Here is a 21,893-nt window from a genome sequence, read left to right on the forward strand (position 1 = left end):
CCCATTGTGAATTCAGAGAGGGTTGACCCCCTGAATGCCCACTGGCCAACAGTGAATAGTGGGCTGAGCTGCCTGGGAAGATGACGCTCATGCAGACACGAAAGTGTTATTATTTGTGACTGAATGTGGTCAGGTGAACTGACAAGGAGGGAGAACAAACGTGCCTCTCAGCTACCTTTTACCCACACTGACATCACCATTGCTTCCACTAGAATCCAGTGTCTACTGTGGATAAATAAAGGACATGGCAAGAAAAACGTGTTCTTACTGAAATTCACAACCTTCTTTCCTTTTTGATGGACAGGAAGAGCTTTACAGACCTTGCTTGCTTTATTCTTTGCTCCCCTGACATTTTTTATACATATATGCCAAATAACGGGTGAACCTTATACATATATGCCAAATAATGGGTGAACCTGTCTGCATCTTAAAGACAGTTTGCAGCTTTAACAAACAAATCAGGTCACGTCTTTAGGTTTGTGCTTATTGGGAAACAAAGCCAGGTCAAGCCTGGGGTCCCTGAAGACATCTCAATTCTCTGAGCTTTCCCAGAGGAAAGAGACCATGAAAAGGTGAGACTGGGTGGGATCTCCCCTTTCATCCATTTTCAAAGAAGCTTTATGTTTCCCAAAGCTTAAGAATAGACGTGAACGTTTTTTTTCAGTCAGTACAATAAACTGGAGCCCACTCCTGGAAAACCCAAGTTTCTGAAGCTTGACCACTGCCAGCTAGCACCCCAGCAGACTGTCCCACCAACCAGGCTCTGATCAGCCCCAACTGGCGACTGGGCCCAGCCTGGCATGAAACCCCAGAGAATGGTGAGATGCAAGGCCTCCTCCACATCCCCACACTCTGTGCCAGGGTCATTCTCAGAAGTGCCTGTCCCCACGGTGGGGGAGGGATGAGCCTTTGCTGGGAAGGAGCCTGCTTGTCACCATGTAAACTAGCTTCCACATGATAAGTCATGGCTGTGGAGGGCCTGACAGTCATAATCAGCTCTTCTGTCAGGTTGAAAGGCATGGGGCTGCTCAGACTATATCATAGAGTCACACTATTACACAGATTCACAATATATTTCCAAGGTGACATTGTAAGGTAGAACACCTCCGAGGTCAGGACAGACGTTCTCACCCCCAGCGCCATCCTGAGTCTACCAGGCAGACTGTCTAAAATGAGAGGTTCATTGTATGCAGTCAACAATAATCCACACTTAGCTTCTAGAAAAGGATTACAACAAACCTACCGTGCTGTCCTTGGGAACTTTCATCTTCCATACGCCACCCTTGGCATTACTTTCCTCTTCCCTGGATCAAAGACCAATGTTCAAAGTTATATTCATGGATAAAAGTCCTACATACATTGAGTTTAACAATGGATGACATTGAAAACAAAAAACAGTGGCGCATTCTTCAAGAAACTCTCCCCCATTGGTTATACTGGAAACAGAAGCAGATGAAAGAAAAAGCAAGAGGGAGGAGCTGGGGAGGGAAGAAAGTGGGATTCAGTGGCTAACAGGGCAGGGAAGGTGATGAGAGGCCAGGTTCTCATCCTCAAGCAGGTGGTGATGAGAGGTTCCCCAGACACTGTGGGGATGGAAAAACTAAAACAAGTGCCTCACAGATGTGAAGGCCTTGACAGTTCAGTGTCATGTTCCTGATGTTGCATTTCAACCTAGTGTCATAAGCCTAAAAGGAGACTCGGTCCCTGGAGAGGATGCCTGAGGTTTCCTTGTCTAGTAACTGCTCCCTCCTCTGGCAAAAGCACTCCAATTTCCCTTTAAGAAGCTCCTAGTCCCCTACTCCTATATCAGATTCTTTCTGATGTGACTGATTCCATGTCCTGGCTTTAAAACGGGCTTACAACCCAGGTTCACCTATGGGGAATCCTGCCTCCTAGTCTCTAGGGTTGGCAAGGGATGGACAGGTAAAGTACAGTGGGCCAGTCTGGCATTTTAATGGGGCTGGGGAATGTGGACATAGATAAACTTGTAAGGTTAAGACTGGAGTTTATGAAAGCCCTTTTATCACCACAAATGGGAGAGCCTGCCTGAAAGTTAAACCAAGGCAGAGGAAGGCAACAATGCAAAGCCGATGGAGAGGATCAGATTCCTAATAATGAGCACCTAGATCTGCCCCAGATCAGCCCTACCAGTACACTACTCAGGTACTACGCCTCAGAGATTCCAATTTTTTTGGCTCAACTTAGGTCTCTATCATTTGCTACTAGAGAGCTAAGATACATTTCCGTTTTATTAATGAGTCCATAGCTCAGAATGGTCAAGCGACATGATGCAAGGATTTACCACTAACTGGGACTCCAGCACAGGCAAAATGACACACTGTCCACCACTCTCAACATTACACCAAGCTATTAAAGAAAAGAGACACCTTCCCCTTGACCCTGGGCCATGACTAGTATCATATACTTCCCATGGGGTCCACATGAGACAGGTCTAAGGTGCTAAGATCTTTGTTGAACCACGCAATAGATGCAGGTACCACAGCTGTTCCTTCCCCTCCCCTCTAGCCTATAAGCTTTTTCATTCCACTGTCCAGGTATCATTGAACCAGTGACAGAACGAACCCAAACGATGCCACACCCCCCTACAAAGACTTGCATCACACCTGCAGTGAGCTAATGATGGCCTATTTATGGGGAGACTGCACTGGGGTGGTCAGTGTCGTGGTGGGAGGATTCTGAGACACCTGTTTGTCAGCCACAGAGCATAAGGGGAAAGAGTAGTGGGAAGGGGCCTATTTCAAAATGAAATCATGGCTAAAATGACTTTCCAATACCACCAGGAGAAGAAGACTTCGGCATTCCAATTCAGCATGCAGTAAGTATTTTAAGTTCACAACCATTTCCCTCCCACTGTAGTTAACCCCAAATTACACAGGACACACTTACCAAAGTGGTCGCCTCTCGCCTCTCATTAAATGATAACTACATCTCAAAGGCAGGCTAGTCACAGGAGGAATATTATTGTACACACTCCAGAATATCTTTAAAAGAAAAACACTTTGTTTAATATACCCAATATTCACTTACTGTGCCACTAGATTGTAAAATTAATGCATTAAAGAAAAATCAGATTCTCATTAAATCCTCTCCATTCAAACTAGATCGTTCTCGGTATTTTTTTCTGATTCTCTGATAAAAAATATAACATAACACTAATGAATGTTACTTTCTGAAGTTGGGGCCAAGCTGTATGCTTCAGGAAGCCATGGGTATTAGGCAAACATTCCTATGCAGTATGTATCCACATAAAACTGGGTAAGGACCTTGCTAATGATTTTTCTGACAAGTAGGTAGCATCTAACAGAGCCTGTAGTGCTGACAAGATGTACTGGACCCTATTTCCTTACCACACAAACTCTCCCTTCTTTCTAGCCTAGAAGGGTCTGCTAGACTTTGAATTAGGGGATGGGGTAGAGAGGAGTCAGCTATGTGCTCTGCCCTCCTTCCTTTCCTCTCTCAGAAGGAAAGAGGGACGGCTCCGTTGCTCAAGATATGGGACATGAAGGACTTCGTTTTTGTGTCCTTTCCCAGTGGGACAGTTTTAGGAGGTGGGGTCTTTAGGAAATGATTAGGCCATAAGGATGGAACCCCCATGATGGGATGAGAGTCCCCATAGGAAAAGGAAGAGGATTAGCCTTCTCTCTCCCTCAGTTGAGGAAACAATGAGAAGATGCCTGTCTGTAAACCCAGGAAGAGTGCCTTCACCAGGGCTGGCACTCTGATCTTGGACTTCCAGCCTATAGAACTGTGAGAAATCATTGCTGTTTAAACTACAAGTCTATGGTGTTCTGGTGTAGCAGCTGGAACTGAGCCACTGACTGGCGGGTAGACAGAAACAGATACATAAAAATAAAAAAGTGGAGTTCCCATCGTAGCGCAGTGGTTAACGAATCCGACTAGGAACCATGAGGTTGCGGGTTCGGTCCCTGCCCTTGCTCAGTGGGTTAACGATCTGGCGTTGCCGTGAGCTGTGGTGTAGGTTGCAGACGCGGCTCGGATCCCTCGTTGCTGTGGGTCTGGTGTAGGCCGGTGGCTACGGCTCCGATTTGACCCCTAGCCTGGGAACCTCCATATGCCGCGGGAGCGGCCCAAGAAATAGCAAAAAGACAAAAAAAATAAATAAATAAAAAAGTAACATCGACAATGATAGTAACAGCAGTAATGGTAACAGGGCAAGGATTCAGCCTATGGACTTTCAGATGTTTATGTAATTTTTCTTAATGACAACCTTGTACAGAGGTACAATTATTATCCTTGTTTTATAGAGAAGGAAACTGAGGCACACAAATGAATCTGCCCAAGCATCACTGTTTGGTGTAATCATTGGGATTAGGACAAGGATTGCGTTTACAAAGAAGAAAACTCCTCCCAGTTTATTTGAAATGGGCCCTAGAATCATTACACTATGAACTCTATTCACATAATCATAACACAAATGAGAAATATCATTCTGTGTGGTAAGATGCATCAAGGGTGACTGACTGGGTCTCCTAGTGGATCTGAGGAGAACAGAACAAGCAACAGAACAATTATAAAAATGAATCTCAGCTCATAAAGAACAAAGTAGCATTGGTGGAATGAAATTGTGTCTATGCCGAACAATAATCCTTATGGGTCTATGTTTGAGCCCATTAAAGCTGAATTAATTGCAACGGCAGCAATAATGAATGGCAGGGTAAAATTGAAGGCAAAAATCCCATCTGACAGTAGATTTATTAGGAGTACTTTGGGTCCCTTATACTCAAATGGTGCTAAAGTAGGAAGTAGCTGCAAAGAGCTTTGTGGTAACAGCAGGTCCTCAAACAAACATCTGTCTTTGTGAAAATACCTAACTTATAAATGGTTTGCTAATAGTGCAAATTAATAAGATTACATCAACATTTCAGTGTTAGTCTGCTGTGGGAGTGTGAATTGTCAGTGCTAGAATCTGAAGCCAGGTAGGTAGATTCCTCAATCAGTAAGCTCTTTCCTCTGAAGGTATCATTACATGTTTTAGGCACATCTTTCTCCATTCCTCAGGAACAGGTCATGAGGTAACAGGGAAAGGGCACCTGTGGAAAATGTTTTCCCACCAGCAGGTGCCCTTAATCATCTTGACTATGTCGTTGCCTTGGCTTGAGCCTGGGACTTCCGCAATGACATGGCTATGACCTGTGCAGAATGTACGGACAGCATTATGCTAATGCAAAATTCTCTGCTTCCACCAGGATGACTTTGGTGCTAGCAAACTGCAAGTCTCCTAAAAGGCATTTACGAACAGAGCACCTGCACTCGCTCCTCTGCTAAGCTTCTCAAATCCTAACTTTTTACCCAGTATTTGAAGCACCGTGGATTCCAAACACACAAAATGCTCCTCTCATTCCAAAGGTAAGAAAAACACACTAAGGATTGTGCTATGGTGTGTAGCTTTAGAAGCTTCTCTCTTTTTTTTCTTTTCTTTTTTTTTTTAACATTCATATGTATGGTGGTTCTCTATGAGGGTAACAGCGCAGCCACATAGAAGCTTCCTTTGAAAACAAAAACCGCCAACTGACTGTGTTAGTCTTGGCAAATCTGAGAGGAGAAGGTTAACAGCCCAGGAAGATACAGTGACAGACTTCACTCTGACTTAATGTACTTACTAAAGTCTTTGCATGTTTGGACACGAACACAAGATTCAAGTGACATGTGGTGATCTCACTGAAAAGAGCCATGTTAAAGTCTGTGGCACTAAGTCAGACTGTTTCCTTATTGCAAATCCCATCCAATGTGTAGGATACTAGTCAAGCATGTATGATGGTGAAAGAGCTCCAGGAAGGACCCAGCATCACACAGTGCTTCAGACCTTCCTCCTTCCTCTCCTGCGAAAGGGAAAGGGCTGTTTCACTGGAAGCTCGGTAATTCCTGGCCATACTCTGCATAAGACACTTTCATTTGAATTGAAATGAAACATCTACATTTCACTACAGACAGAACCTCGCAAATAGATTTCAAAAGACCTTAGAATTCATTCTAAGTGGTCTGCAAACAGCTTGCAGTAAAACTAAGCACAATGTTGATGAATAATGATGAAATGTTTTTTCCCAAAGACTTAATGATGACCGAGGAGTGGTAGGTCGGTTGGACATCATTCTTTCAGTCAATATATGTGGACACTAGTCGGGGGAAGCCACTGTGATGAGTCCCAGGGGTGGTGAGATTCATTAGACAATGTGACCACTTGACAAATCCGCAATCTATTCTGATGGAAGCAATTATGCTCCTCCAGTTAGTCTTTTGCCAAGCAGATAGTCGATCATTACCAGAAAAACAAATTTTCTCAATTTTCTACTCAATATTCTTTAAGAAAATAAAAGAATGTACTTGAAAATACTTGAGAAGATGCCATGATAGATAGACAATAGCATGTGAAAAAAAAGAAAAGAAAACATTCAGCAAATACACCTTGAAAAAAAAAATACCCAAATCAAGGATTTCTTCTGAGGATCATAGCCCACAAATCTTTGAAAGTATCCTCAAAATTTCAAACAAACATTTTTGCATTAGGCATTTATACTCAGCTGGGGCTTGCACTCACCAAGTGAGTGAATCAGTGGTATTTATGGGAAGGACAGAAAAAGCCCAGTAGACAGAAGGCAACCAAAGAGCTTAATGGATGATTTAACTCAAGGCAGACACAGGCTGAAAGCAAAGTGCTTTTGACTTGCTGGAGTTGGGTACTTGAGAGAGCAATGGGTTTTGCTTTCAATTCCAAAGGGCTGGACTTAAAGTGAGAGCCAAATTTGGAGGACTGATGGGGGAGCAGGTAAGACAAAGGCTAGGATGTTGGGGCGATTTCCCACCACACAAGAAGTCAGCAAATGAAAAGCAAAGTCTGAGCTGGGGAGCTAAGTAGGGTTCATACATTGAGAGACTAGGAGGTTAGGCTGGGCAAACAGCAAAGCAGTGTGTATTCAGCTTCCTGGGTAAAAGCCCATAGACATCTGTCTCTTTACAGATGTTAGTATTTTTAAGTGCATAGGACTTCCACTTTGGGGAAAACCCAAAGAAGGGATTAGTCTCAGAAGCTTATACACCATTTTAACAAAGGTTGATAAATTGTGGAGAGTGACCAAAGGAAAGGGTGTTGGGGACCCCTAAAGGTGGTATGTTGTGGGAAAATGACAATACAAGGAGTTGCTTAGTGGGTTTGCTATGCAGACTCAAGTGATAAGAAAAGGGGATACCTTTACAAATGTAAATCTGTCACCTTTAAGAAGGAAATTTATGCCTCAATTTCAGGAAGAAAGATGGTGGGGGGGGGGTGTCTCAATCACCTTCAATTCAAAATAATTCTTATGCTAAAGGAGAATTTTGGGGTGGCACATTCTGATTCCCTTTGAGGTTTTACAGGTGAAGTCACTAAAGTACCTTCATTTGGCAGGATTCAACCCTCACCTGCACAGGGGCCTCCACTGCCTACATACATGCTGACAGACAGGATCCCAGGTAATCTGACTTTAGTTCTTGTTCTGCACAACTGGGTTTGTGACCATAAATGTCGGTCCCATCATGCACACGCTCACTAAGTTTAATGATAGGTACAGAATCCTGCAATTCTTGCTATAAATTTTGTGCTAGATAGAACTATGAAGAAGACCAGGCTGCAGGGTTCTCTCTTATTTCAGAAGGGAGTTCCTCTCTTTCTTTCCTTGACCACCTCCTTTCACCTAAATGGTTCCCTGGAGGTCATTCTGCAAACAGCAAAGCAGTGTGTATTCAGCTTCCTGGGTAAAAGCCCTGTGGGCTGTCCTGTGGGGTTCCAAGGCCCTTAGGACTTTGAATCCATCTTTTTATCATTCCCCATTGACAATACTGACCTATAATACTTCACCTCCTGAATGGGGCAGCCCTCCTTTCCCAGTGATCTGGAGAACAACCTGCTGTTCTAATGTCATGACCTATAAGAGCACAACAACTCTACAACCTTCTGATTAGGGATGATGGCCTGACAGCACTGGCCACACACTGGTATAGTAGGAACATTCTCTTCTTTTTAAGAGACCATATGTATATTTTTAGGATGACCTTCTATTTATGATAATTAGATATCCATTTACAGAAGAAATATGGAGTTTCTATTTGCTAGAAATTGAAACAGAAATTCAGTCCATTTATGGGTTGCACTGAGTAGGACACAGAACAAGTGGGACATAGTGTGGCAGGACCGTGAAGGCGGTAACTGAGGTGGGTTAGAATGTGGTGCAGGAATGAGTTCTCAGGGGTGAAATTTTGGTCTTGTGGTAGCAAAATCGCACCTGGCTGGTAGCTCTTCTTTCTCCCCACAGGTAAAATCAGGCTTGTTGGGAAGCTGTGTTCTATTCTGCACTGCATCCATGTAGGATGTAAACACACAGGAGAAATGTGGAAAATTTGGAAATGTTTACAAAAGAGTAAAAGGAATCAATAAGCCTCTGGGAAAATGCATCTAGATGAAAATGGAATTTTCCAAGGAAGACAGGAAAGGAGGAAATGAACTGAACTTCAAGCAGAGAGCATTACTGTTGGCTGTGATGAGAGTTGTCCACAGCAGGGGTCAGGGGGCTGGCTGGAGGTGCAGGCCTCCTCCTCTCCTTGCTCAGTAAAAGCAAGAGGGTGGACCTAGAAGAGGAGGGAGTTCTGATCCCAGAGAGATGGCATTATTGGCTGTTTCCACCAAATATTGTGGGTCACTGACCTCCCTGCCTCAGTCTCTCCAGCTAATAAATGGGGTTAACAATTCCTGTTCCACCCCTATCAGCATCTCTGATTTGCTGAGTGCCTCAAAGTACAAAAAGATATATTATGTCTTTATGGAAAGCGATCATTAATAACACATGATACTGACATTTCACCTAAACATAGATGAGGGGGAAGCAGACACTATTAGAGATGTAATTTTTTTAGTGTTGACAGATCAAGGATCAACTAGAATAAAAGGACAGTGGGGCAAAAGCATATCCTCAAAAGCATGTCCTGAAAATCAGCACCCAGGCTAGTTCTCAGGTACTATGGCCTATTCACAGATATTAAGAACACTCAGGTTGGAATCCCAGAAATTACGGATAAGTTAAACGTGTTTTCCTAAGGAGAGATTTTTAGCTATGGTATAATCTGGGGAATGACTGCTTAAAATAAATGAACTAGAAGCAGCCGTTTTCTGATTGAAAACATGATTAAAGAAAGTACAAAAAAATGTAGTAAGAGAAACAGGCAAATAATGGCAGATGAATTTATTATTATTATCAGGCACTTACTATGTGCTTTTTACTTCCCATGCCATTTTATTCTCGCCACCTCATACCACTGGTATCATGATTATCCCCATCTTAGAGATGAGTCAACAATTGCAGAGAAGTTAAGAAAATTGCCTAAGGTACGAAGTGGCAGATATGGAACACATACCCAGACAGTGTGCCTACCCTGCACCCCAGCCCACATCCTCCCCAGTAAACAGATGGAGATGAGGGGCAAACCCAACACTTTAGTAAAAGCTGTCAATAGTAGAGCACTGACTGAGCACCAGGTACTACTAAGAACGATGCAATCTCCTTTAACCCTCACTCAACCCTAGGAAGTAGCAACTGCTCCTCTCCAAGTTTTACAAGTGAGGAAACAAAAGGGGACAGAGACATCAGAGACGTGACAGAACTTCCTGACTCCTCACAGCAGTGTTTCACTATCAGCCCCCCTATGCTGAAGGGGACCTTTCTTGTGAAACTTTAAGACCACAGAGGGACTATACATCTCTTTATGTACTGCATGTATATCTGTGCTTTATACTTAAAAGCAGTAAGATTTTATTTACCCCCACCAAGAACCAAATTCCCCCCATTGAGAATGTGTGGCTACAGCTTAAGGGATCCTTATGTGAGCCATCTGCCATGACTCAGGAAAGTGATTCATGTATTAATTTCTCATTCATTCATTCATTCAATCCCTCCGTATTTATGGAGTGAAAGGAGCCAGACACAACACAGTACTGCGTGATTCCATCTACAGGAGATCCAAGAAAAGACAAAACCAATCCCAGGTGACAGGGATGTGAAAAGTGGCTGCTTCTGGGAAAGAAAGGCTGGAAGGAAAAAGGGCACCAAGGAACTTCCCAGCATGATGGACCTTTTTTTTTTAATCTTGATCTGGGCCATGGTTACATGTTTATTTATTTCTGTCAAAATTTATCAAATAGTACACATAAGACATCCGCATTGACTTACGTGGGAAAGGAATCTAAAAGAGAATGGATGTGTGTACATGCATAACTGAATCCCTTTATTGTATAGCAGAAAGGATTACAACATCGTAAATCAACGGCATTCCATAAAACTTTTTTTTAAAAAAAGTCTGCATTTACTGAATAAATATATTATATCTCAATAAAGTTTCTAAGATGGTATTTCCTAGTATGTGCCAGCCTGGGTACTTTAAACTGGTCTCTAAAGGCCTTATGTCACTCACTTGCTGCCAGATGCCAAGGCTCAACCAAATGCTTTGTCACCACACAGGGTCCAAGAAACAAACTGACCCCTAAGTATGACTTCACTAATGTTTTTCTAGATTTCCATCTAGGCACAGCCCTGATGACCCAATGTCATAGATAGTGGGAAAAGTCCAATTAGGACCTCAAAAAAAAAAAAAAATCAGTGGGATCTAAGACCTTCTCTATTAGGACAGGCTTTAGAATCAAGCGCTCTGCAGTCTACACAGTGGTGCTGGGAAGAGGTAACAAGGTCCATAAAGTCAGACAGGGGAGAAGTGGAGGGAAACCCTTCCCGGACTCTGAGAACATCTGTCCCTCTGGACGGTGGCCCACATGCTGCCTTGTGACATGGCTTGTACTTGGCACTGAGTGGTTATTTACAGCAGCACTGTTATTTTGCTTTCCACATGCTTATGTCATTTTCTCAACTGGATCAGAAATGGCCTACGGTCAGGACAGTGTCTTTACAGCCGGCTTAGGGCTCTCAGTGGCCATGCATGGCACCTTACAGTCAGATTCCTGGGACTGCAAAACTGCACACTCAATTTTCTGAATGAGATACTGGGAGAAATGTCTGAAAAAAAGGGTGTCTGTGCTCCTTCTGCATGTGAGCGGCTGCCTAAGATACACAATAGAGGCCAGTCTACTGGAATTTCTAACACACTAAAAAATTTAGGGGCGGAGCATGTAAATGATTTAATCTGGCTCTTCTAGAAAATTCAGAACATATGGTCAAAGTGAGTATGAAGCAGCCTTAAAAGCCTTATTTTGTCGACAACAATGTATTAAGGTAGAAAAGGAGGAGAAACTGGACAGAATTTGCTTATGAATAAAACAGTAATGTGATCAACTAAATAAGCCAGTTTTGTTGTTGTTGTTGTTTTTTAAGAAACATTCAGCCTAAGAATTGGACAGAGAAAGAACTAAGAGCACTATGAGCTTCCATCTATTGAGAACCTACTATGTATCAGGTTTCCTGCTAAGCCTGCTAAAGACCTTTTATTGCTGGGTTCTCACAGCCACCCACAGAGGCAGACACTACCAACACACCAGTTTTATAGAAATTAAAGGGGCGATACCTGCCCAATATTAGGATGATGGACTTTGAATAAAGGATAAGAAACCGGTCTGAGGCCTTCCACTTTCATGCTCACACTCTCCTGCCCTTCCTATGTGACTGGTGACCTACGATAACCCTGCAGGTGGGTGCCAGCACCTCTCACCCATGGGGAACCACCTCTCAGAGAGGGAGTGGCTGAGTGGGTGTCCGAATGGGGACCCAGGCTGATATCTTCCAAACCATACCATTGTCTGCTGCTCTTTATGGTCTGGGAAACACTGAGGAAGCAGACAGGATTCAACAGCTCACCAAGAGAAGAGCAGGTCACTTGGGTGTGAGCTCTGCTGGCCTTTGTAGTAGATGTGGCTGGGGACAGTGCCATGGTATTGGACGTGAGGCCCTGGGTGGGGGCTGCGAGTAGGAATGTACTTGAGCACCCCAGGTGGGGGGCTGCCAGCAAAAACGGATGTGAGTACCCTGGGTGGGGGGCTGCCAGCATGGTGGGAGTTCTCAGGTTGTATGATTAAGTGGCCAACAGACAGCATGTTTCTTGATCTTACCTGCACTGTGTGTACCGTGTAGATTTTCTTCAGATTTGATGCACACTCAGCTGCTGTGGCACCAGGCAGGGATCTAAGCAAACACAAGCAAAAGAGTAAAGAAACAAGCAAAACAAGGGGTCAGTGTTCATGACATTTTACAGTGTAAATCTGCAGGTCTTCACACAAAACAGGTCTGAAACCACAGAAGTGGACCTTTCTGAGATGCCCGTTAGAATTTAAAATGTGAGACTCCTACTTTGTGAAAGCAGATGTTTGCGTCTCCTAAAAATAAGCATATTTGTCCTGTGGAAATTTAACAGGGAAAATAGAAATGTAAGTAGGAACAGAATTGGAAACCTTAGAATCACATTTTAAAAAATACTAAGATAACCAAGTAATAACCGTGCCTTTCTGCCTAGGACTTTGGATGGGAAACTGGGCCTGTTGTATAGATGACAATGACAATGCAGGGCCCTGACCTGGTTATACGTTTTTTTGAAAATCTCCTTAGTTCCAAAGTGGTAAATATTCATGAATTCTTGAGAAACAGGGTGACCTTTCGCCAACTTTAAGAAAATATGATTACTAAAAGCCACCCTTCGTTCCACTTGAACTTGCATGTGGTTCCAAAACCGCTTGCCTTTAGAAAATACTTTCCGTTGTTTTCTCCGGCTGATTTAATTAGCTCTGCTGAACTCTGTGGTCAGAATACATTAATCTTTAGTTTGCCATATGTTCCACTAGATGGCAACATACTACAGGCTTATTCACCAGAAACACCAGCCACCAGGACCAGCTTTACCCAGCACCATCTCCCAGGCTTCAAGGTAAGGGGACAAGGTCTCAGCAGACTGAGGAAGTGAATGAAGGCAGTCCATTCCTCTCCCTACACTACGCTGAATTAGCAGTTCTTGTTCAGGAATTTGGGGGTCCAGATTCATCAGGGCTAAGATTAAAAACCTCAGATAATGCACGACAGCCCCACGTCTGGTTGGGTAAGAAATCAGAGGTTTGCAGAGAGAAGAATGCACTGGCTCACAACTCTGCCACCGGTCCCTGGACTCTATAAAAGGAATGCTCTCTACCAGCCAATGACCCTCTGAGACACAGTCCCTAGGGAACCTCAAGATGTTGAACTTCCTGGCTACAGAGGTGCACAAAAAACGTGCCCCAAACTGGGGACAGCTCAGAGGTGGAAGGGATGGCAGAGCAAAGGCCATGCCCAGGTGTAGGGTGAGCTTGAGATACAAAGGGCAGGCTACAGTTCTAGAACTCTGGACCAATCTGTGCTCCCCAGGTGTTGAATCTGCTATCAAAAATGCATTTCTGAACACAGCTCTCTAGCCTGGGAGCTGCTATGGAAACAGAGTTACAGAATAGTGACAGGGGGTGGGGGGCAGCGGGGGGAGCAAGGGACCCCATCGAGCAGGTGGAGTCTCATAAATAAATTTTCCAGAAGGAACCAGGTTTACAACTCTTTTCTAATTGTTATAAACGTGCTGGACGTTGTTTTTGAAAAAAGGAAACCCACAATAACCACCACGTTTGCATTTTGCTGCCAGACCTAAAGCCCGAAGTAACTATGCTGAAGGCTGTGGTGAGGAGTGAAGCAAGTGTGATGGAGGGGCCTGGCCCCTAGGGGCCCCTGATGGTCTATCTGGACAGCCACGCCTTGGGGTTCTCAAGTATGGACTCTGATAAACACTAATTTGCTCTTTAATACAGGTTATATGCTGTTTGGGGCTTAAATTACAAAAGGATGGGGAAAACTTTAAAAAAAATCGAAATCCTAAAACTTTTCAACAGATTTTCATATGAACAACCTATTGCTTTTGTATGAAAATTAACTGGTATTTATTTCCACACTGATTTTTCTTGCTCTGAAGAGTTTAGCCGACCTATCCATCAAACATGCCTGGCAAACACATTCCTAGATGCCCAAAGCACACAGAGAGTGCACACAGGATTCTTTCCCTAATGGGGTAGCTCGAGGGTTGGTGTGAGGGTCCAAAGGGAGGAAATGCATGCTGCATTTTTTTTTTCATTTTTAAAACTGTGTATTTTGAATTTTTACTAATTTTTAAAGTTATGATTCAACTTCTGATGGTTCAGAATGAGTATAATTTGAGCATTCACCTCATACAGTTTATCAACTGAAGTAATATAATGTGAGAATAAAACCATTTAACCTAGAAAAAATCAAATCAAATCAAAATCAATCACCTCTTTTCAAAGGCCACTGTCTCCATGTTCTGGTCTTTTACCCATATTCAAGTGTGGGAGACAATTAGACAAAGGAATTTAAGTCCGTTCACAGTTTGAGTTTTTTTGAAGAAATCCAGTTTCCAGAGTCCAAGAAAGGGTTCTAGAGGACTAAGGCAGTGCTTCTCACTGAAAACAATGTCAGTAGCTAATACATGTGTACTGAATTCTTGCTCATGTACTAAGCATCTCATCTTCATTACAGTACTGAATCCTTGCAAGCCTACTTATGCAGGTGAGCAACCCAGTGCCTACAAAGTTTGGTAATGTCCCCCAGGCAACAGGAACCTGGCTTAAATACAGGTGACCTGACATTTCCTGTTCTTTACTCCTCCCTGCTAAATATCCAGTCAAGGAACATACACACTTACATGTTTATTTGTGCCTTTTTTTTTTTTTTTTTTTTTAAGGGCTGCACCATGGCATATGGAAGTTCCCAGCCTAGGGGTTGAATTGGAGCTGTAGCTGCCGGCCTACGCCACAGCCACAGCAATGCAGGATCCAAGGCGTGCTTGCAACCTACACCACAGCTCACAACATTGCTGGAACCTTAACCTACTGAGCAAGGCCAGGGATCAAACCTGCATCCCCATGGATACTAGTCGGGTTTGTTATCATTGTTACCACAACAGGAACTCCCCCACACTTATATTTTTTAATGGAGTTTTGCAACTGACTGTTAGGGGATTCTCATCAAGGCTTCCATTTTTGTATGGAGGATCCTAGGCTGGGGTCAAATCGGAGCTACAGCTGCCAGCCCATGCCACAGCCACAGCAACACCAAATCTCAGCCACGTCTGCGACCTACACCACAGCTCATGGCAACGCCAGATCCTTAACCCACTGAGTGAGGCCAGGGATCAAATCCGCAACCTCATGGTTCCTAGTCAGATTCATTTCTGCTGCTCCCACGGTGGGAACTCCTGAATCCTACTTTTAATATAAGACTCTGTCCCTATTACTTTCTTAGAAGAGTCTTTCCAGTAGAGCAGGGTAGAGAAGGTCCTCACTAAAACCAGCAGGATCTTGTTCAAAGATAGCTCTATTCTGCTTAGCATCTTATGATGCTGATATACTGCTGTTTGAAAGGAAACACGTCAAGTTCTATGGAAACTGAGTTTCCTAATTTCTTAATGGAGGAGGTTGGATTCTCTGATCTTCCTGGTGCCTTCCAGCTGCTGGACAGCATTATGAGTATCTAGGTTTCAGAGTAAGAAAACAAGGAAAGCCATTTTTCTAACAGCCAAACCTGATTCAGACAGTTACTAGAAAACATCAATAAGCCTAAATAAGCCTCATATCCACACCTCAGCCATCTTTCACAAGCACAACAGGGCCACCGCCACAGAATCTATTTTAAAAGGGCAAACAAGCCAAGATTTATAAGTGATCTGCCTTGTAAACAGGTCAGTCTGTCCTGGACTTGCTGGTTCCAAGCTGAACTGGAAGTGGACCATCTACAGTTACTGTTTCTTAAAGTAGCAGTGCGGGTGGCACCTGGCAAAGCCACAGCCCTGGGCTGGCAGCAAGCAGCCCGTACCTGCCCTCCCCTGTTTCTCTAACATACAGTTGCAGCAACTGAAGGGCAGTGTTTGTAGTGGATTTCAATGACAGACACTTTTTTTTTTTAATGGTGTCACATATACAGTATATTCTCACATCTTTAAAAAAAACCTTTTTACTTCATTCATATTCCAAACCCAAACCTCCCGACAGAACCCTAACCAGACTCTCTCTGCAGACCAGCAGGTGATGTCTAGGGGTGATGTGGCCTCTGGGGAGAGGACAGCTGGTACTATCTGGAGACATTTTTGCTTAAGCCAGCTGAGGCACTGAGTGGGTCAAAGCCAGGGCTGCTGTGGACCCATCTACCGTGGACAGGATAACCCCCACAATGAAGAATGATCAGGTCCACTATGTCAAGAGTCAATACTGAGGAGCCCTGCTGGGCACATGGAACAAATTGCCTGAGAAGACTTTTAATTTATTTAACCAACAAAGATCCACTGCACACCTCCTTCAGCTGATGGGAATACAGCAGTGACCAAGCCCTTGGGCTTATGGAGTATATGTTCTAGAACCTGTACCCTTGCTCTCTGAATTCTTCAAACTCCCAGAGGCAAAGAAACAATGTTTAGATTCTCTTTTTTTTTTTTTTTGGTCTGGGAGCGGGGAGGAAGTAGGGAAGAGAGCTGACAGAGAAATACACACATTGACTATACAGCCAAAGCTGTGAGAAATCACAGAACCAAGGAATCAGGAATTATTTTCACATCCTTTGCATTCTGCGTCCCCCTCCCATAGTATACAGCTGGTGCTGAGAACACGGCTATGGAAAAGGTTGAGTCTGAACTGTTGCACTAGGAGTTTTCCCTCTGATATAATGAAAGTAAATAATGGCTCCCTTTTATTGAGCATCTATTATATGAAAGGGGTTTGCATATAGATTTCTATTCCTTACAGCAAACTTGCCAAGTTGGTATCATTATCCCCACTGACAAATTAGGAAATTGAGGCTCAGCGAGCCTTTTTGCAAGTAGCAGGCCTGGGTCCTTTTCCTGGTTTCTATGGCTCTGATGCCCATGATCTTCCTTTTGGATGATGATACCCCTGGGTAAATCCCAGCAGTCACAGTCAGCATGGTGCTCACAGAGAGCACATCTCATAGCAAACCCTCTCTCAGTCTTTCTTAGGTTATCCAGCCCCTCCTTGGGTCCACCCACTGCCCTTGTCCATCACTGTCTCCTCTCCCATCCATTTGGCCATACTGCCAGGAAGGCAAAGGAGAGATGCCAGGCAGGGTTAGATACCACCAGAACCCCGGCACTAACGATACCCCTGAAATGTGATAAGAGGAACATAAGTCAAGAAGAAACCATCTGTATTTGTCCTCATTTTCTGAGGCATGGACATCAAAAGGAAGATAATTTCCCTGTGGTAGGGAGGCAAGAGAACAGAGGGGTTAAGAGGATGGTCTTTGAAAGTGACCAATTTGAGTTCAAGTGTCAGCTCTGCCACCAAGCAGCTGTGTGACAAGCCTGATTCTTCTGACCCTCACTTCTACTTTTGGAAAACCATGGTCTCCAGCCCATGGCCCCGTGTCTTAGACCACAGGAGCTAATGCGTGCAGAGGACTCACCCAGCACCTGGCATCTCACAAGCAATGGCTGCTGTCATCACCCGCAGCAGCAGCTGAAGAGGAACAGAGGAGGAAGTATTTAGAACTAAGAGGCACCAGTGGGGCAAGAGAGTAAAAATTCCAAGGCATTTTTGAAAGTTCCACAGAGCTGAGAAACCCCTATCTCCATCCTCTGAGGAGAAAGCCTATTCAGTGCCAGTCTCTCTGGCCTTAAGGCCACAGCTTCTGTGAGCTGTTTCTACTTGGACTTGGCCAATCCAGAAGCTGTGATGGTTGAGGCAGAAGTGGGAAGGGATCCTTCTGGGTTGGTCAAATAGATGATGAGTGTAAGATATCAGGAGAACTCAGTGTTACTGAAGACCAAAAGTCCCCAATCCAGCTCTATGTCACTCCTGTGTGTCTTCAACTTAACAATGGAGTAAGAGGAAATACATCTCAAGATCTTCTACATAAAACTGGTCAATGGGAGTTCCTGTTGTGCCTCAGTGGGTTAAGAATCCGATTAGCATCCTTGAGGACATGGGTTCAACCCCTGGCCTCACTCATTGGGTTAAAGGATCCAGCATTGCCATGAGCTGTGGTATAGGTCGCTGATGCAGCTCAGATCCTGAGTTGTGTGGCTGTGGTGTAGGCTGACAACTGTAGCTCTTATAGGACCCCCAGCTAGAAACTCCATAGGTCATAGGTGCAGCCTTCAAAAAAAAAAAGGATGAAAAAACCACCCCAAAACCCTGCAAAACTGGGTAACACCCCTTTTCATTTGAGGAATTAGAAAAAGCAAGGTAGACTAATAAGTTGGACCAGCTATTCTACTTAAATGATTTCCAGGAAGATAAACACCATTTACATGCAAAAGTGTAATGTGCTATTTACAAATCATTTTTATCTACTCATTAAAGCAGCTCCTGGAGAATCACCACAAGAGAGACTCTTTTAGCTCAATTGAAGTCTGAGACACTTTAAAGTACTTTTAGCCTCTTAGTCAAGAGATAGTTCCTGTGGTCCCAAGAGGTGAACAGACCACACAGCATGTGCTACACACAGGCATTATTAATGAAGCACCATGAGGTAAATAATGGTTGCAACCCCACCTGCAGAAAAGCAAACTAAGTCTGAGGGTAGTGACTTGCACCAAAGACTCACGGTTGACTAGTGGTGAAGTTGATACTTGAACCAAGGGTTGCCTGGCAACCTTGTTCTTTGTCATTAGCCTAAACAGATCACTTCTGGCATCACCCCAACTCTGCTTGATGCTGCGAACACAACTCTGCACCAAAGATATTCTCAATTCTCCTGCATCTTGCAATCCTCAACCCTGACTTTCCAGCCTCTAAATGTGCCTTCTCCCTAAAACCCCACACCTAGAGAGATGGTACTTCAGGCTAAGCTCAGGAGAAAAGTTCAGGAGGACATGGAGTTCCCATCGTGACTCAGCGGTTAACGAATCTGATTAGCATCCATGAGGATGCAGGTTTGATCCCTGACCTTGCTCAGTGGGTTAGGGATATGGCATTGCCGTGAGCTGGGGTAGAGGTTATAGATGCAGCTTGAATCCTGTGTTGCTGTGGCTGTGGCAGTGGCTGTGGCTGGCAGCTGTAGCTCCGATTTGACCCCTAGCCTGGGAACCGCCATATGCCACAGGTGTGGCCCTAAAAAGCTCCCTCCAAAAAGTTCAGGAGGACAGATGCCTCTGTAAGTACCTAAGGAAATTATCTTAACCAATACCTGGCTAGCTCTTAGTGGGCTACAGCACCACTTACCAGGGACCTGGATTCCTGGAGATACGTCCTACAAAGAAAAGAAGCTGAAAAGGTTTTTGCAAACCCTGCCCGAATCCATCCCACTTAAAGCATAGTCCACCAACCAGAAGCATCACCTGGAAGGTGGTTAGACCCACAGAGCCTCCAGTCCCCATGTGATGCATGCTAAATCTCGGGTGATCTCTCTATACATAAAAGTTTGAGACTTGTTGGCTTACATCATCTAAAGCAAAGAATGTGGACAACCTGGGAAATAAAAGCTAATGAACTATAGATAGCATTATCAGAAAAACATTAAAAAAATCATTATTCTCACAGATGCATTTTTTTCATCACTCAAAGAGATGATTAAGATAGGGTTATTGTTAAATGCGAAGGAGAATCCTAAAAGGCACTTAAATATGAATTTTAGGTGGAGTTCCCCTGACTTAATTATCTTCCATAACTCTGGCCCCCAATTTCCTTACAGGAGGAATTAAGGGACAGGCCCAGATGACCTCTCGAGTCCTATCCAGTGCCCCTATTTTATGATATGTGTCCCATTCATTGTTCATATTCACAGGGAAGCAGTATTCAGTGAGGTGATGGATGCCGCTGGTTGGGGTCACATGATCCTTAATTCAAATTCTGTTTCTGTTCTCAGTTAGCTGTGTGACCACAGGGGAAGTGACTTTTCTGGGCTTCATCTGTCTCATCTGTAAAATGTTGCTGGCACATCATGCTACTTCAGTATGGTGAGGACTCGGGGGGTAATTACACACCCTTAGCTCCTAGCCTGGTGCCCAGTACACCCAAGTGAACAGTTGTGAACATTAACAGGTTAAAGTGGAAAAAGATGTTTAAAATATTATAATGGTACAGGACAGCCAAGGTACACAGGCTCCATGCACGCAGTAAATATTTGGGGAAAAAAGAATGATGACACTGATTCACTTTACATGAGAGATCATTTCATTTTGGCCAAGAGAATAACCTAAGAGGAGAAAACTTCAGAGCCAGGGATATGTCTACTAAAAGCCAGTCTTCTGTTGAACATCAGCTTCCGCCATCAGAGAGAAAATCTGCACACGCCCGGAGACTTGATGAAGGCCACATCCCTTGTACATTGTTCATGCCATTAAAGACGATTTCACTGCAATCACTTTTACTTTATTTGCTTTTTAAGGCCACACCCTCAGCATATGGAGGTTCCCAGGCTAGGGGCTGAATCGGATCTGTAGCTGCTGACCTATGCCACAGCCACAGCAATGTCAGATCCAAGCCCCGTCTGCGACCTACACCGAAGCTCATGCAACGCCAGATCCTTGACCAACTGAGCAAGGCCAGGGGTTGAACCTGCATCCTCGAAGATGCTAGTCAGATTTGTTTCCGCTGAGCCACGATGGGAACTCCTGTAATCACTTTTAGATAGATCTGTGGCTTGTGGCTACACCAGCTTCCTGTTTGAGAGTCACCTGCAAAACTGGGCCAGGGCCTACTACTAACATTTAATGATGCATCTATTGAAACTGTCTGCATAATCTGAATACTTTATTTTTGCATATTTATTTCATTTTTTCTTGCTTCTGTCTAGTGTCACTCCTGGCCTAGGAATTCCTTGACAGTAGTAACAGGGACTCTTTTTATCTCGATATCTAATTAGTCCTTTAGCACAGAGAGGTGCAGTGAAAGAGATGTAGAACAGTTTGAGAGGTGACAAACGAACTAAAAAAGGCCAGGTTCTCAACTGCCACCATGCCAGGTCACCCAAGTCTTGCCAGCAGTCTTGGGTCTGGAAATAATAAAATGGTGTTAGGAATACTGAAAATAGGAAAATATATTTTCAAGAAGCAGTACAACAAGGGCGAGTAACTTTTCTGAGTGAGGCTGCTCAGGGCCCTGAGGCCGAGCTGTAGGAGGCAACTACAACCCACAGCTGGATAGGCCAGAAGTCCTTAGGTCAAGGCCTTTCCCTGCCTGATCTAGCCAGAAACACTTTGCCTCTTACAGAAAATTTAATTCTGGGCATTAAGAGAGCTTGTGGGTTCAGAAAGGCAAGAATAGGAGAAAATAATGGGAAAAATGGAGGTGCCAGCCACTTCCTTCCTATCACCCAAGGCCTCCCATGCCTCATCCCCGGAGGCGACTCCTGGAGTAACAAGGATGACCTGGGGATCCTCTTTGTCAAGCCTGATCCCACCACATCCCCATTACATTTGCTATTAGGGAGCCACTGTTGGAATCCTTTGAAGGTGTTCCACCCTGAAAGGAGTGGAAAGTCAGTACCCCTTTGAGCTCTTCACTGATGCTACTGATGTGACGCACCCCTCCTGGGAGGCCCAGGTCCATGCTGCTACCTTGGCATCCTCAGCACCTACAAGGGTGACTGGCAACTAATATGCTCAGTTAATCTGATCCATGACCAGAAAAGTGACTGTCAAATTTTGGGCCCTAAGGCATTTGTTACAAATGCCTACTCTACCCCAAAGGTCTGAGAAAGTAGGTCTGGGGCAGGGTATATAGCATATCTTGTAACACTGACCAGGTGCGGCTAAACCTTAATGGGGTGGGGTTGGTCAGTGATGGAGTAAGGGCTCACCTTTGTGATTTTTTTTTTGTCTTTTTGCCTTTTTTAGGGCCACTCCGACGGCAT

At 44.1% G+C, this 21,893-nt stretch overlaps 1 protein-coding gene across 4 annotated transcripts in view; it reads right to left on the reverse strand.

Annotated features, from left to right (window-relative positions):
* Positions 1-21,893, reverse strand: part of EIF4E3 (eukaryotic translation initiation factor 4E family member 3) — a 69,715-nt gene that overhangs the window by 12,195 nt on the left and 35,627 nt on the right. For 3 of the 4 annotated variants that reach the window (XM_047779213.1, XM_047779205.1, XM_047779195.1), the window contains 3 exons: positions 12,119-12,191; positions 2,908-3,002; positions 1,244-1,304 (listed from right to left, as the gene is read on the reverse strand). In XM_047779213.1, the coding sequence (XP_047635169.1) occupies positions 1,244-1,304; positions 2,908-2,933 (87 nt within the window). In that variant the 5' untranslated portion in view covers positions 2,934-3,002; positions 12,119-12,191. Of the gene's footprint in view, positions 1-1,243; positions 1,305-2,907; positions 3,003-12,118; positions 12,192-17,501; positions 17,523-21,893 lie in introns of those variants that run through there. The other variant, XM_047779199.1, reaches the window with a different exon arrangement.

The sequence above is a fragment of the Phacochoerus africanus genome, chromosome 1 (genome assembly GCF_016906955.1).
Source record: "Phacochoerus africanus isolate WHEZ1 chromosome 1, ROS_Pafr_v1, whole genome shotgun sequence".
NCBI lineage: Eukaryota > Metazoa > Chordata > Mammalia > Artiodactyla > Suidae > Phacochoerus > Phacochoerus africanus.